Source organism: Bombina bombina, chromosome 2 (genome assembly GCF_027579735.1).
Source record: "Bombina bombina isolate aBomBom1 chromosome 2, aBomBom1.pri, whole genome shotgun sequence".
Lineage (NCBI taxonomy): Eukaryota > Metazoa > Chordata > Amphibia > Anura > Bombinatoridae > Bombina > Bombina bombina.
In genome coordinates, this window is record NC_069500.1 from 30,096,341 (window position 1) to 30,113,689 (window position 17,349).

General features: G+C 39.9%; 1 protein-coding gene across 1 annotated transcript in view; it reads right to left on the reverse strand.

Moving 5' to 3' along the window:
- Window positions 1-17,148, reverse strand: part of LOC128648381 (C-C motif chemokine 13) — a 38,926-nt gene extending 21,778 nt beyond the window's left edge. Inside the window, exons 1-2 of the mRNA XM_053700986.1 lie at window positions 16,968-17,148; window positions 6,598-6,721 (exon numbers count right to left, since the gene is read on the reverse strand). Coding sequence (XP_053556961.1) covers window positions 6,598-6,721; window positions 16,968-17,028 — 185 coding nt within the window. The 5' untranslated portion in view covers window positions 17,029-17,148. The remainder of the gene's footprint in view (window positions 1-6,597; window positions 6,722-16,967) is intronic.
- Window positions 17,149-17,349: the final 201 nt, after the last annotated feature.

Genomic DNA, 17,349 nt, shown 5'->3' on the forward strand with positions numbered 1-17,349 from the left:
CTGAGTATTGGTTAAAATATTGTGACAGATATAAATTCAGTGGTAATAATAGACACAGCAAAATAGATAAATCTAAACTTTCTAGAATTATTTTACGTCCTCCTCCAATAGTCTATGCGAAAAATGTCCCAGATACAATAGCCACTGCCCCTATGGCTGCGCCACCGCCATATGCGGGAATATATCCAAGTGTTACTAATTATAATGACGATGATTTAATTGTGGCTTACAATACAACCAGAACACGTCCACCCCCTCCACTTCATGGAGATGTACAGGGGGCTGAGGCACCTGATGACGTAAGTGTCCAGGAGCCTCATAGAATTGAGCCTGCAAGAGAAGCACAAAATTTTGTAGTTACATCTGGTGGCCGTGTTAGTACTCGCCCAAGGAGATATAGTGACTCCGACTACCGCCCACGTCCGAATGTAACTTTGCCAGTCCATGGAATTCACACTCCCGAGTCTCCAGACGTCTCTGTCTGCAATGAGACCAAACAATAATTAATGCCTTGGGTACCACAACCTATTCAAAAACATGAAGATGCAAATTGGGCAGACCCCCGCTGCATCTCTGGCACCAGTGCCATAAGTACTATGCCATATTTAATTGCTGGGGACCAAATGATTATCAAACCCCTCACGGCAGGTGAATTAAGTGATATTACCAGGGACTGCCCCGACCCTTTAAGACAACCTGCTGCCTGTATCCTTCACCTTAAACGATATTTACAGGGAGCCATGTATACACAAACTGACATTAAAATGATAATTGATAAATTGTATAATTATCACGAAAATGATGAATGGGATTGGACTAAAGTTCCTACAATACACACAAATGACACAAGCACCTCAGTCACTTCATATGGTTTAGCAAACCCAGTAACTAGGGCAATCATGTGGACAGAATTAGAAACTGAAATAAAACGCTGTAGTAAGACACAGCAATCTATGAGTGCAGTTTTAGCATACAAGCAAAAACCATGGCGGCTGTCTGTGCCCAAGAGCATGGTAGTAACTCTTTCCGTCCTGTAGCCTTTTTATCTAAAAAGTTGCCCATCCCTGTGCAGGGTATGCCTTCATGCCTGCGATCCCTCGCAGCGTGTGCCATGGCCGTTGAGATGTGCGAACCTATCACACTGGGACATTCACTTGTTTTACATACCTCCCATCAGGTTTTGCACCTCCTTAACAATCTGCAAACACAACACATGACTGCCCAGAGACTTAGTGGTTATGAAATACTGCTTACCAGTACTTCTGAGTTAACCATTAAGTACTGTGCAACTAACTCAGGCCCTGCGTCTATTCTCAAGGCCTTGTTATCCTCTGACGTACCACAATCTGACCTCCCCCTTCACGACTGCATTGCACTCATTCACTCCAGCACAACACCGCGCCCTGACCTCAGGGACACCCCTATTCCAGGGGTCCCTGACGTCTTTGTGGATGGCTCATGTCGCCGCCCAGATGACCACACGTACCTTGCAGGATATGCAGTGGTCCAGCTTCCCGACATTGTTATTGAATCTTCCTGTGTCATGCATAATTCTGCTCAGGCAGCTGAATTAATAGCTCTCACTCGAGCCTGTGAACTTTTTGCTGATGCCTCTGTAAATATCTATACCGACTCCAGATATGCTTTTGGAGTGGTACATGATTTTGGCATGATTTGGAAACAAAGAGGTTTCAAGTCTGCCGACGGTAAAAGCATCAGTCACACCACACTTATCACAGAACTCTTACAAGCCATCCTGCTCCCAAAAGAAATAGCTGTCATACACTGCCGAGCACATACTAACCTTAACAATCCTATTGCCAGGGGTAATGCATTAGCTGACACAGTAGCCAAACAAGCAGCTAAGATCTCTCCATTTCAAGACAGTGTTTATCCCATACTTGTGGCACCCTCTCTGGTCGACGATGTGCTCACATCGTCACTACAGCAGTTTGCCACTGTCACTGATATCAAATACTGGGTCTCTCAGAAGCTCGAATTAAACCCTCAGGGGTTTTATTCGAAAGAGGGGAAAGATGGGACAATCATTGGTATCCCTGAAACTAGTGCACCCATTTTTATTTCACAAGCCCACGGTGTCAGTCACCTGAGCATCCACAACACTTTACAGTTAATCAAACCTTACTTCTGCATACAAAATCTACAGTTACATGTACAATCTTACATTAACCGTTGCATCACTTGTCTGCAAACCAAACACAACAATAAACCTGCAAAACATGAACATCTAACACCACCACCCGCACCTTTCACCCACCTGCAGATAGATTTCACACACATACCTAAAACAGGAACCAAACAGTTTTACCTGCTGGTCATAGTTGACCAATTTTCTCGCTGGCCTGAGGCCTTTCCTACCACTAGGGAAGACGCAAAAACAGTAGTGAAACACCTTTGCACTGATGTCATTCCCAGATTTGGTTGCCCCCTGCAAATTAACTCAGACAATGGCCCAGCTTTTGTTAGTAAGGTATTGCAGGAATTGGTAACTCACTTACAGATAAAATGGAAGTTTCACATACCATATCACCCCCAGAGCTCAGGGGTGGTAGAAAGGATGAACCGGACCATTAAGGAAAAACTCCTTAAGGCCACGGGAGGGAATTGGGTCAAATGGCAGGATCATTTACCTGCAGTCTTAGCTGAGGTACGGATGTCCCCAAGCAAATCCACTCAGCTGTCTCCTTTTGAGATTTTAATGGGTAGACCGTTCCCCACTCCCTGGGTCAGGAACCCACACATAGTCACTGGTGATTTAGATTTAATCAGGGAACGATATGTACATGAATTAATCTCTGTTTTGAATGGCAACTATGGTGATGTGGCTTCTCATTTTCCTCTTCCCTCACAGGAACCAACCCACAGCTTCAAGGTCGGAGACACAGTGTGCATCAGACAGCTGAATAAAGCAAAGAAGGGAGGCTTCCTATACGGTCCACCTACCGAAGTTGTGGCCATCACTCGTACTGCCATCCTCACAGCCCAGGAGCCCATCTGGATCCACGCATCTAGGGTAAAGCTCTGTCCAAAGAGGGGTGAAGCTGGCTGTCTAGTCCCTTCTGAAACATCTGTATCACCAGTCCAGGACGTCTCAGAAAACAGTTGTGCCTAAAGAGGGGTGAAGTTGGTCGCACAGTCCCTTCTGTAACATCTATATCCACAGCACGTACCTGCTTTCTCAGCCTGTATACTAATACCATTGTTAATCAGTCAACCTGTATTGCCTGGAAGGAAAAATACCCCATTATTACTAAAACCCCACACCTCAGTGAGGGAATTTCTATATATCCTGGTAACTACACTTGTTATAGGGGCACAGGAAAAGGTAGATTCTTAGGTAACTTTACATCTGGGTACTGTTATAAGTATAGTAACCTCAACACCTATAACCACATTCAGTCGTTAGGTGACATATATTGGATTTGCGGGGATATGAAAATCCGCATTAGGCTAGAGGGACAATGGTCTGGGGAATGTGCTCTAGCAAAAGTAATCATGCCTCTCCACATTTTAGGTGTAGATGACATACACACTCACCACACCTCCTCTCATCGTACACGGAGACAGACTAAGGCTATCCCAGGTAGTTTTGACCCCCATGTATACATAGACGCTATAGGGGTCCCAAGGGGGGTCCCAAATGAATTTAAGGCCCGTGACCAGGTTAAAGCTGGATTTGAATCCATCTTCCCCATCATAACTGCCAATAAAAATGTAGACTGGATAAACTATATATTTTATAATCAACAACGTTTTGTTAATTATACCAGAGATGCCCTTAAAGGCATTGCTGAGCAACTCGGCCCAACCTCTTACATGACATTCCAAAACCGCATGGCCTTAGAAATGCTTTTAGCAGAGAAAGGAGGGGTGTGTAAAGTTCTTGATGATCAAACTGGTGGGTCATGCTGTACATTCATACCAGATAATACAGGTCCCACTGGAAAAGTAACGCTTGCTATTAAGAAATTGGAAGAATTATCCATTGAATTAAAGAAAAACTCAGGCATTGATAACCCCTGGGATAAATTCTTCACTGGCTTAGGCTTCCTAGACTGGCTAAAAAATATTGGTACCTTTATTGTTTTCCTTGCTTTGTTTATACTATTCTGTTATTGTTGTTTTAAGATAGTTGTTTTCTGCATTGCTAAACATACACGCCTGCCACCCCAAACCCCTATCTCACAATACCTACAGGTTCTACCACACCAACCTACTCGAACTCCACAACATCGTCGATACCATCCTGCTAATACCACATACAAAAATGTCCCATTCCACTCCAGACGTTAGTCCAGTAGTAGTCATTGTTATGACTAAAGAGGGGAATTGTCAGGGAACATCACTTATTTGTGTTGCACACTTTACCTATGTACTTATTTCACACCACTTGTAATTTTGCTAACATTATTTTGCTAACATAAGTTTCTGTCTGTTCTGCCTGTGTTCCACACCTGCTTCCTGTAGCCTAACCACAACGCTCAGAGCTAAGTTCCATGACCCATATACTGTCTACATGATTTCCTGTAAGCTGCAAAATACATTTTTTTCTTTGCTACAAAATACATTTTTTTCTCCTCCTCTTCATGTCTGTCTCTTTTTTTTCATATATGTTACGTTGCATGCCAATAAGGCCAGTAGGAAATATATTACTGTGTTAGGCTTGGCCAATAAGATGATGCTACGCACCAGAAATGCCCACGTGTGCCCAAATGTATCCACGTCTATATATTGTGCTTTTGGGTCCACAATAAACGAAACCTTTGCTAATGATAACCTGCCTGTGTGTGTTATTTTGGTAATTGTTTCCCAGACGTCTGAGAAGGTCACTGTTTTCATCCAAGACTCATCTTCCAATATTGTCCCGGGATAATAATTCCTAACAATCTGGTGCAAAGTGGTATATCTGGGTGCCATCAGCATGCAAATGATATTGAAACCCATGGGACTTTATTAAGGAACCTAATGATGACATATAGATTGAAAAGAGAAGGGGACCAAGGACAGAGCCTTGTGGTAAAGAGGCAGAGCATGCAACAGAGAAGGCTACACTAAAGGTATGGCTAGACAGGTAGGAAGAGAACCACAAGAGAACCCTTCTAATGGAGGGGTTTGGAGCAAGAGAGCGTGGTCAACAGAATCAAAGGATGCAGACAAATTGAGAAGGATTAACATAGAGAATTGGCCTTTTGATTTTGCTGTAACCTTAATGATTGCTGTCTCTGCGGAGTGTTATGGGTGAAATCCAGATTGCAATGGATCAAGGAGGGAGTTTAATGTGAGGAAGTGTATGTGTATATACTAGCCTTTCCACAAATTTTGGAGGCAAGGGAGTGTAGGGAAATAGGGCGGTAGTTGGATGAGGAGGCCGGATCAAGAGGTTTTATGAGGATTGGTGTGACTAGTGCATGTTTAAGCAATGAGGAAAAAATATACCAGTGCTGAGGTATAGGTTGAAAATGTGTGAGGATTGGGGTAAGGTTAGGAGATGAGGAGGGGAGTATCTGTGAGGGGATGGGATCGAGGGTACAGGTAGTGAGGTGACAGGATGATATAAACGCAGAAACTTCTTCCTTAGTAACAGGGGCAAAAGAGCTGAATTTGTCTTTGTGGGTTTTGAATGATTGTAAGATATTGAGGGGGTTGGAGACTGGTAGTATGGTGATGTCGTTTCTGATGTAATCAATTTTGTTGTTAAGTGGCTAGCAAAATCTTGAGCTGAGAGAGAAGTTGTAGTAGGTGATGGGGGTGGGTGGAGAAGGGTATTGAAAGTGGAGAACGGACATTTGTTGAAGAAATAGTGGAGATAGGATTAAACAAGTAATCCTGCCTAGAGAGGTTAGGGGCAGAATAATAAGAATTCAAGGTGAACTAGTAGTGAGGAAAGTCAACTGAATGTTAATATTTTCTCCAATGTCGCTCAGCAGTGTGCAAACATAGGTAAAATGTGAGAGGTGTATGCCTGGGCTGAGGATGAACGTGTGACTTCCAAGCTATGGTAGGAGGAGACAAGTTGTCAAGGACTGATGTAAAAGTGGAGTTGTAGTGAAAGATAGATTGGTCAGGACAGGAAAAGGATGAGATAGAAGAGAGCAGAGGTTTGAGAGAGTTGGAGAGATTGTCCTGATCTAATGACTTAATGCTTCTGTGGAGTTTGGTGTGAGGGTTAGATGGAGTGAGGGTTGTAAGAAGTGCTGTGATGTTATAAGTGAGGAGATGATGGTCAGAAAAAGGAAAAGGGGAATTTGAGAAGATTGAGAGAGTGCATCGATAGCTGAAAATCAAGGGAGTCTCCATCTTTGTGAGGGGGAGGGTCAGTCATTTGTGACAGACCGTAGGCTTCAAAATAATCAAGAATTTGAGATGAGGAACCAGAGGGGTGATATATAAAATCAACATGTATAGAGAGGGAAGAGAATGAGCAAAAGTTTCAAAGGAAAAAAATGTGAGATGGGTTGTATTTTTTTAATAGTGCAACGAGAGGAAAGTTAAATACCTACACCACTTATGTATCTATCTGTCTGTCTAAAACAACAAACCAATGAAATTGGTATTGTGGAAGATTTAGACACTTACATCACAGCTTTGAGGTTGCAGCCGGTCCATTTATCCTGTAGTTTGTAACATTTCACATTTCTGGAGGGAATCTGTTTGTTACTCACGTTAAGACAGCATGAGATGCCTTCAATGGCCCATGAGCCTGTAAGACAAATCAATCACATTCACCTGAACAGCTGGAGAACTTCTGCCGATCAAGAATCAAACATTGATTGAAGATCCGAACCATGAGGACCAAACAATCTAAATTCAAATTATGACCTCTCATAAAAAAACATTACCCCTTAAGTTTATCACATCTCTTAAAGGAACACTATGATTATCATTCATATGAAAACACAGCCAAAACATTAAAACAAAACCTGCAATTTTTAAAAAACTTTTCAATTTATTTCTTTTATCAGATATGTTTTTCAATATTTTGGTATCCTTTGCTGTAAAGCATACCCAGCTTGCAGCAAAGCATTACTGGAACGAGCTATTGGTGATTGATGGCTACACACATGTGCTTCTTGTAATTGGCTCACCAGATGTGCTCAGCTGACTTTATTTATTGTAAAAACTTTTTTCATGATAGAATATGAAATAGAAGCAATGTAGACCTAAAATGAAGTATAACAGTGTGTATAATAAGAAATCATATGTATCAACCAATGAACTTTTGCAGGAAGTATCTCACAGCAAATAAGTGCTAGCAGGGAGTATCTATTAACTAGACATTAGCACGTACAAAAAATTTTGTTCGGATTTTTCGATCGATTCAGGTCATCAGAATTTCATTTGTTGGCCCGTTTAGTTCGGTTAAATATTCAGACGAGAATTTCTGTTGAGCTGAAATTCATAACAATGCATTAAATCCTATAAGAAGCCCACAAAACATTCCTTTTACCCACAAAATTACACTGTTAGAAAATAACAACAATCCAAACCTTTATTGCTAACTGGGACACGAGAATAATTAGGAACTGAAACAAGTTTTACAAATAGAATTCAAACAATAAACAGAAATTAAAGGCACCACTTCAACCTTTCCATGATTTTTTTTTTCCATTTAACTAACGCTCTCATTTTTATTTTTATTCCCATATTCCTCACTTTCTCACACATCCATTACAAGTTTGTAGTTAATAGTTCTCCTTGAAGACTCAACTCAGAGAAGGGCAGGAACAAGACTGGCTGCAGCAGGAAGCAGAGTAACCAAGCTAGGCTTCTGGTAGTAATAGTACACAAACATCAAAAGGAGGACAAACGTGTTTACTAGAGTCCCTTGGACAAAGTGGCCGGCAGTTCCCTGAGGATTTGGCATTGACGTATGATGACAAACACAGAGCAGGAAAGGCAGGAGCAGGCAGCTGTAGAGTAACTGAACTAGGTAGGTAGACCTGACTGTACATAAACCTCAAAAATACACCTCCAGGGGAGGAGGAGGGCAACATGAGTCTAGTGCCACATGGACATAGGGGCCAGCAATTCCCTAAGAATTTTGCATTGACAGATAATGAAAACCACTGAACAGGGAGGGCCTCAAAGGTACTAAAGTAGGGTTCTGGATTATAGTGCACCAACCCCATAAATACACCTCCAAGAAAAGTGGCAAGTGGAGTGAAAGTAGTATGGGTGAATGGAAATAAAGTTCTTCATCATCCCACTCACTTGCTTCTTAAACATGTTTGAAGTTATCCTTGTACACTAAATTCAGATATGAAGAGCAGTGTCTCTCAGAAACCCAAGTTAAACAGAAGGGAAATATCTACTTTTAAATTGGGGCTATGGTAAAGGGAGGGAAATTCAGAGAGATGCACAATGATGTGGAAAGTGAATCAGTACTGCAGCAACCACAGACTTGTCTGTTTCTTTTTCCTAACGTGTGTACTCCATGTATTGACAGAACAACTTTTCTGACTTCTAGGCCAGCCTTCAGCATGATGTTTTCATAATGAACTACTGCCTCTAGTACACACATATGGCTTTAAACAAATGGAAGAATCCAAGACCAAGCAAAGAAAGAGATGTGTTGATACTCTGTTGCACACTTCTCCTAGCTTTTTCCCAAGGATTTGTCATTGGCCGATGACCACCACAGAGCAGGAACAGCATAGGCAGCAATTTTTAGGAAGTTGACCACCCTCTAGATTTTCATACACTAACCCTACACTTTCAAGGAAGGTGAACAAAGACGTGCCAAAACTTTAAATTATTGTTGAAAGCTTTAAACCATCCTCATTATCTTGCCAGTGTTTTAAACCAAAACTTACATTTGGATCCTTCTGTTTTATGAAGTTGGTGCACTTATTTCTTGGTCTGCTTTTATAAAGCGTAATTTAAGTAAAACACAAAACACTGCGGTGCAGAAGAATTGCAGGCCATAGTGTTAAATGCAGTCACCTTCTAAGGCAAGAAAAGAAGAAGGAAGGGCTTCTCCAGCACCGTCTTAAGCAATACAATATAACTACTAAGTAGAAATCAACTTTGGAGATTGCGGAATGTTTGAGCAGTAGAGGGCTATCCTCCATGGTATGGCTTCCTGTGTCAATTCATTGGGATTGAGAGCCTTTTAGGGATATCCTAGAGAAATTAAGCCAAAACACTGCCAGTCACAGTCAAGTAATACTCTTGTTCTGTCATCCCTTGAGAAAGATGGATGCCTTCCTTGAAAACCATGAAGTGGTTCCTGGAAGAATACTAAGTAGTGAAGTTCCAGCATGTGTCTTGTGGATGATGGAGTAGCTGAAAGTTCAAATGCGGGGGGTCTCCATTTCAAACTTTTTATTATTAATAAATGCTTGCATCTAGAAGTAAAATGGCTTAAAATTAAAATTCCTTTTTTATGACCATAAAATTAAGAGAAGTAGCTGATTATGTGAGTGTGTACATTTTTATCAAAAAGAGATGAATTTAGTTGTCACTTAAGAGGAAAATACAATCTGACAGACTTAGAACTCTGTAATGAAATCATAAAAGATAAATGCAAATGACAGTGAGCAGTGTGAAGAACTTATCTATGGGAACATGCATTCAACCTGCGTACTGATCATAGGCCCTTGAAAACTTTACTAAATAACTACAATCAGACTGGGTTAAGCAGGAGACCACATTGCTAGATAGTCAGCTATAGCTACTGTATACTACTATCTTTAACATATGAGTACAGAACAGGAAATGAAAATGTGACAGCTAATTGCCTGCGATGTTTGTGCTTCTGCTGCTGCTGTTGCTGCTTAGAGAAAACCTTCCAGCTGGAGGAAAATTGGGAGAGTGGAGGAACTGGCAGTAGTAGAAATGATGGTGGCACTTGGTGAACACTGGTACAGATGGTTTTGGGGGTAGACTATATATATATATATTTATCAATAGGTAGGCCTGCTGCATTTTATAGGGTACGGGGGGGGGGGGGGACAGTTGCAGGCTATGCCTGGCTACAATGCAAAAATTAACAAGCATCTTTTAAATCAAATTTGAACTGACTGCAATTAGATAGAAGTGTTTTTTGGCACACAAAGGGTTAAAGTTTAATTCTGAATTTTTGGCACCCTCAAAAAAAAAACAAGCAGGCCAGTACAGTTTCAGGCTATGACTGGACACACAGCAAAAGTTAATGTGCAGCTTTAAAATCAAAGTTGAACTGACTGCAATTAGATAGAAGTGTTTTTCTGTACACCAAGGGTTAAACTTTAGTTATAAATTATTTTGCGCCCCAAAAAAGCAAGGAACCCAGTTCAGTTGCAGTCTATGGGGCCGATTTATCATGTTTGAGCGGACATGATCCGATGCAGCGGATCATGTCCGCCCAACATCGATAAATGCCGACAGCATACGCTGTCAGCATTTATCATTGCACAAGCATTTCATGTGAAATGCTTGTGCAATGCCGCCCCTGCAGATTCGTGGCCAATTGGCCACTAGCAGGGGGTGTCAATTAACCCGATCATATCCAATCAGGCTGATTGCTGTCCACTGCCTCAGAGGTGGCGGACGAGTTAAGGAGCAGTCGTCTTTAGACCGCTGCTTCTTAACTTACATTTCCGGCAGGGGTAGATAGTAGCATCTACTGCTTGGTAAATCTACCCCTATGGCTGGCCACACAGCAAACGTTAAAGTGCAGCTTTAAAATCAAAGTTGAACTGACTGCAATAACTATTTTTCTGCACACAAAAAAGGTGAAACTTATGTTTTCTTTTCCCAACACAGCTAGTTGGCCTATAATGTAAATAACTACAAATAGTCACACAGCTATGCTCCACTGCTATTATTAATTATCTTAAGCTACAACTCTTTAACACTAAAATAAAGAAATATATATCAATTCCTGGTTCCCAGGGTAAACAATATTTGCAGTATGTGTGTGCAGTTTACACTGCACTTCGAGAAAAAACAGGTTCTGCACAATTTTACAGCACAGCAAGCTCAGATAGGCACACATCACTTCACTTACTCTTCCTAATAATATGGATTCACTTAATAGCAGCTTCAGGGGTGTGCTATGACCAGGTCAAATAGGCACGAACCAAGGACAGCATATCTTGGGGACTGCAAGTTTTCAAGGGTAACTAAATGGCATGAAACCACCCCACTCATAAGCTTCAATTTTTTATCATATTTATTATTTACTCATATTACAAATCAGTTAACGATGGCTGTCCAGCAAGCATGCACTTCTCTTCCATGTGTCCTGGGCCTGTGGTTGTGAGAAATAGATAAGGTAAACATAAGAAAATATTGTTGGTAGGGGTTTGAGAGGAAAAAGATTTCCCAGATTTCCCAGGGCAGTACATCATGTAAATACACTATTACTTGGTAGATGATGGTGCTGTTTTCAGATACTGAATATCCTTTAATATTATTATCTTTTTTCGACTTCTTCTTAATAATAAAGAAAATAAAAAATAAATTAATAAACTGAATTCCTTATCATTTCCCATGAATCAAATTTTTTAGACAAAGCTATATGTCCTAATCTCTTTAAAAAATGTCAACCCTAATTACTGCATTAGTTTTTTCCGTCTTAATTATATTTTCTCTTCCAATAGGGCTTAAAGGGACAGTATACACTCATTTTCATATAACTGCATGTAATAGACACTACTATAAAGAATAAGATGCACAGATACTGATATAAAAATCCAGTATAAAACTGTTTAAAAACTTACTTAGAAGCTCTCAGTTTAGCTCTGTTGAAAAGGTAGCTGGAAAGCCCACAGCAAGTGGCAAATAAGACACTCCCCCCTCCCCCTTCTTTGCATATGAATAGACCCTTTACACAAACAGGAGCAAGCTGGAGAAGGTAGCTGATAGTATTCACATAAAACTTTGGGGCTTGGCAGTGGCGTCACTAGGGGGGTGCGGGCCGTACCTGGGTGACACCCTCCAGGGGGTGACACATATTTTTTTTTTTTTTTTTAATTTTATTGAAATTCAAAGAAATACAAAGTTGAGATGCATACATTTTTTTATTAGAGGGGCTGGTATTTGTGAACATTAGTGGGACTGGGGAAGTTGTAGACACGCAATTTTTTTGCCCCTTGAGCCAGTGCTGCAATTTCAACAAATAGTTTTCCCAGCTGCTTTTGCTTGTTTGTACTTTGCTTCTCCCCTGCCCAATTTCTCTATGAATGTTGTGGGTGTGCCGTGGGGCTTGCAAAGTTGCGCTGCTAGCCTAAACCTGCCTGCCTATCTGTGCTCACTGCTCAGTGACATGTGGAGCAGTGGAGTCACTCACTGCTGTGCTGTCTCTCTAAACGGGAACTGGGAAATCATGAGGGGATGTCTGGCACCTGACCACATGACTGTTTGACACTGTATCTAAAGTGAAGGAGCCACGTATGATGCCCACCAGACCTTTACGGTTACGGTACACTAAGTACACACTGAACAGGTTGGAGGGCGGGTGGGGGTCTGGGGGTGAGCAGAGTACAGAGGTGATTGGCCATAAGAAGCGGTAGGCACGCGGCCCGGGGCTGTGCACTGACAGAGTTGGAACAGAGTCAGAGAGCAGAATTGTCATAGTTTGCGCGCCTAAACCTTTTCTTCAGTGATTTATTTTAGAGTGCTCTGTTTTTCTTTCATTTGATGCTCTGCTGAGCCAGGGAGCAGCTCTAAAGCATGAGCTTTATAATTAATGCAGTGCAGTTTACATATTTTGTATGTGTGTGTCCAGGGCCGGATTTCTCATTAGGTGCAGTAGGCATGTGCCTACAGACGCCTTGCAGTGAGGGGCGCCTGCCTGTCAGTAAAAAAAAAAAAAAAAAATTTTATGGAAGGCATTAATTTTAGTAAGAATTGTGCTGCCAGGTGCCTACAAAGTCGAGTGTTTCATTGGGAATATGTTACAGCAGTTGAGGAAGCCATGAAGGAGAGAGGGGCAAAGATTAAAACTAATCCCCTCCCATTTTTGCCAGGCATGTTTAGTTTCACTTTTATTTTATGTACTTCTGTTGCCTCACACAGCCAAGCTCCATGTGTAGCAGACACTTTTTTGAGGAATGAAAGCTTCAGAACAGGTTAGGACTGTACAAGGCTTCTAATGCTGCCTATAATGAAAACATAACAAGCAGAGCACTTTAACCCCTTGGCTACCAGAGAGGGTTGCAGTGTATTCACTTGTTATGTGCTGTATTCCTTTTTTATAGCCAGGAGTTTAAATTCTGCTTCAGGATGAATGTTTTTGTTCTATAAAGGCCTTGGAAGTGAGGAGGTTATGTGGGACTAGCTGCTCTGCTCTTTATTACAAGTTGCCAATTGTGATTTACAGCCTTTAGGGCACTTTGACAACAAAGTTTGTAGACTGTAAGGCTGTAAAATGTGTATGTGTGTAAACCACTCACATGGCATATTTGTTTGTGTGTGTGTATATATATATATATATATATATACATACACACATATATACATACATATACATACACACACACATATACATCACATTAAAAATTGTTAATCTGTTCTTTTATCAAGTAAGAGTGGTATTTTTGTATTGTGGTAAATTGAATTTCTAAATTCTAATTTTAAACACATTTGTTGACCCCTGGATTACATATAATCTACAACATTCCATGTTTTACATTGAGAGCAACATCATATGATATTTATATTTCAGAACAAAATAAATGTAACATCTGTGTGTATTTGTACCAAAAATATCAGAGTTTACAAGATTTTTTTCATGTAGTGGAAAAAAATACCTACATTTTAAAAAATTTTCCACTGGCTGCACAGGTTGTTGATGGTGATGAGCTTGCATGCTGCTAGTTTTAATATTGCTATTGTTTACACAAAACTGTGTTTAACTCCAACAAAATGTTAAGCACATAGTCAAAGTCATCTCCAGAAAAGCAATACACTAATGGCTTGTCAATAAACATGTCCTATGAGCCCATCTGGGTCTGCACAGATGTGTATTGCTGTCTCAGAACTGACATTAACTATGTGTTTTTGCAAGAGGCTAACACACTTCTGTGCAAGCACTAGTGCAATAATAAAATGCCCAGCAAACTGTCACATTTTATGTCCCTTTAAATAGGGTTTTCTTTAGAATATTTTGCATTAAAAGATTAACATGATTTGTTTTTGTTATACATTATAGAAATTGTATGGCCATTTGAGTCAAGTGAATATTGATTTTTGGTGTAGCTTCCATTACAACAAATATTGCAATTGGTGTGTGTATTTGTGTATCTCCATAAAAGGGAAAATGTAATTTTACATCTAATATTTATTTTTAGTTGTCCTAAATAATAATAATAAAAAAAAGTCCTCATTTTTTCCACTTTTTTTCTGGGGGGGTGGGCGCTTCAGGTTTTTGTGCCTACAGCCACCTGAGATGTAAATCCGGCCCTGTGTGTGTCTGAGTTTTTGTGTGTGTCTGAGTTTTTGTGTGTGTGTGTCAGTGTTTTTGTGTATGTGTTTTTGTGTGTGTGTCTGAGTGTGTTTCCGAGTGTTTGTGTGTGCATTTGAGTATGTTTTTAAGTGTGTCTCAGTGTTTGTATGTGTGTGTGCCTGTGTTTTTGTGTGTTTCTGCTTTCTGGGGGGGGGGTGACACCATAACTTACCGCACCGGGTGACACCAACCCTAGTGACGCCACTGGGGCTTGGTTAGGAGTCTGAAAATCAGAGCAATGTTATTTAAAAATAATCAAAACTATACATTTTTTTTACAAAAAAAACCTTTATGGGCTATATACATAGATCATCTACAAAATATTTATGGAAATAAAAAATGAGTGTATAATGTCCCTTTCATATGTCTAATTAACTGTTTAGCCTCTATACCTATTTATACATTTACCTCTCATCCTCTGACTGCATGTGTTTCCTATATAATAGCCTGTGATGTTTAGGAATAGTATAAATAATGTATGCTGTAGATCTTTATTCATTTTCTGCTGTTCATTATTAAGTCTAGCTCAAAGTATAGATATGAAGTTTATATATCATCTACCTCATGCCTTAGTGAGTAATATTCAAAGAAGGTGTTTTCCAGCCTCCAGTAAGATTTAAAAGACCTTTATTGTTCTCTTGCAGGGTCCATCATATAAACAACGTTTCAAACCTATACTCGGTTCTTAATCATGAGACATGATTAAGAATCGAGTATAGGTTTGAAACGTTGTTTATATGATGGACCCTGCAAGAGAACAATAAAGGTCTTTTAAATCTTACTGGAGGCTGGAAAATTACTTCTTTGAAATTTACATTGGGGTCTGGCTAACCCATTCCTGTGCCCCAGACAGAAAAAGGTGCTGTCTTTCACCATTACATTTATACTACTTAGTGAGTAATATCTCATATATGTCTATACATTCTTCTTAAATATGTTTAAAGGGACGTAAAAGTGCAAACAGAAAATGCACCAACATTTTAAAACATTGTATACATGTACTGTTGCCTTCCTATAACTCTGTTTTCAAATCTTGCTAAAAGGTTAAACTCATAGTTAAAGTCAGCTGCAGAGCAGCAACGCACTAATGGGAATTAGCTGAACACAACTGATGAACCAATGGGAAGAGGAAGATGGATTTAGTCACCAATTGCCAGCTATTTCCAAGTATTTAATTTCTGCTCCAGATCCTACCTAGGTATGCTTTTCAACAAACGAGACCAAGATAACAAATTAAATTTTATAATTGTTGTAAAGTCATTAAATGTATTAAAATCGCTCTGTCTCACCCATGAAGGTTTGATTTTGTCTTTCATGTCTCTTCCATTGTTTCTTATGATAACTATATGCACATCTCATGCATTAATGAACTTTCAGTTTGTCGTTAACACCACTACTGGTTTCTGTCCTATAAATATCCCCTCTTTCTATAAAGTTTTTCTCCTGAACTTTATTAAGTCCCATAGGCCAGTTGGTTTTTATCCTATTGCCTCTCTCCCTTTCTTCTACACAATAGATATTAAGGTCATATTTTTTAAACCATTTAATAAAACTACTTTGAAATAGTTAATTGATTATGGTATCCAAGCCCTGAAATTTCCTTAAATCCCATCACCCTAGATCATCTCTAATATGAATTGTAAAGATCTTGGGACTTATCTCTGGGATTTAAATTGAAATCCACAAAATATCTTTTTAATTAGAACTAAACAGGCTTATAAAATGCAAGAAATTTGATATTTTTGTTAATTTTGAGGAAATCTGACAAATATTTAATACATCAATTAAGCACAGAAGAAACACTTCAATTCCTCTATGATACTGTTATTTAGCACTAATTAAATAAAACAAATATTTCAACATGTCCACAGATTCAAACAATGGGGCCTATTTATTAAAGGTCTTGCAGACCTGATCCGACAGTGCCTATCAGGTCCGCAAGACCTCGCTGAATGCGGAGAGCAATACGCTCTCCGTATTCAGAATAGCACCAGCAGCTCACAAGAGCTGCTGGTGCAACACCGCCCCCTGCTGACTCGGGAGGTGTCAATCAACCCAATCGTACTCGATCGGTTTGATTACCGGCGATTCCTGTCCGCCTCATCAGGATTATGGAGCAGTATATATATATTAAAGACTTTAAAGGAGCATCTGATAAAAAAAATAACGTTAAAGTTTTCAACTGGAATATAATCTATATCATAAATATTGGCTAAAAAAAGTCTGAAGAAAATGAGTCTTATGGCTTTGATATCAGTGTGTCAATGTGTCTGTAACAGTCAGTGCAGCAACATCACATTTGCAGAACAATCAGCAGAGTTTTCATACACAAATTGAAGCCAGGATTGTTCTTTTTAAGCACTGCATGATAACAACCTGACTTTGTTCCCTGACTTCTCTGCAGCCTGACTTCTCTGTATCCTGACTTCTACTAACACCCTGACTTGTCTGTAGCCTAACTTCTCTCTACCCTGACTTGTCTGTAGGCAGATAATAAAATAAGGAAGATTCTTACCTTGGAATGATACTACAGCCAGATCTAGGAGCAGTAACATCATACAGGTGTGGCTAGTCATGTCTGTTAGCCGGCTAGAAGGTCAGACACAGCTGTGACAATGTTCTGTGTGTTTGTCACACTCTGGCAGCTTCTCCAGGACTACACCGAGTCTTGTGCCGTTCTTTGCTCTATTTATGTGTTAAACATCCTTAGTACCACTTTAATTTCTGCAACTTCCAACAAGTTTTCCCCAGCAGCTGGATACTCCTCCTCCTCCTTTTTTTTTTTTTTTTTTTTTTTTTTTTTTACAATTTATCTACTGGCCAAGACCTTCAAAATATCTCTTTTGCAAGTATAAACAGTTCAGCCCTTTCATCAGAATAAAGTCAGATTCTCATGG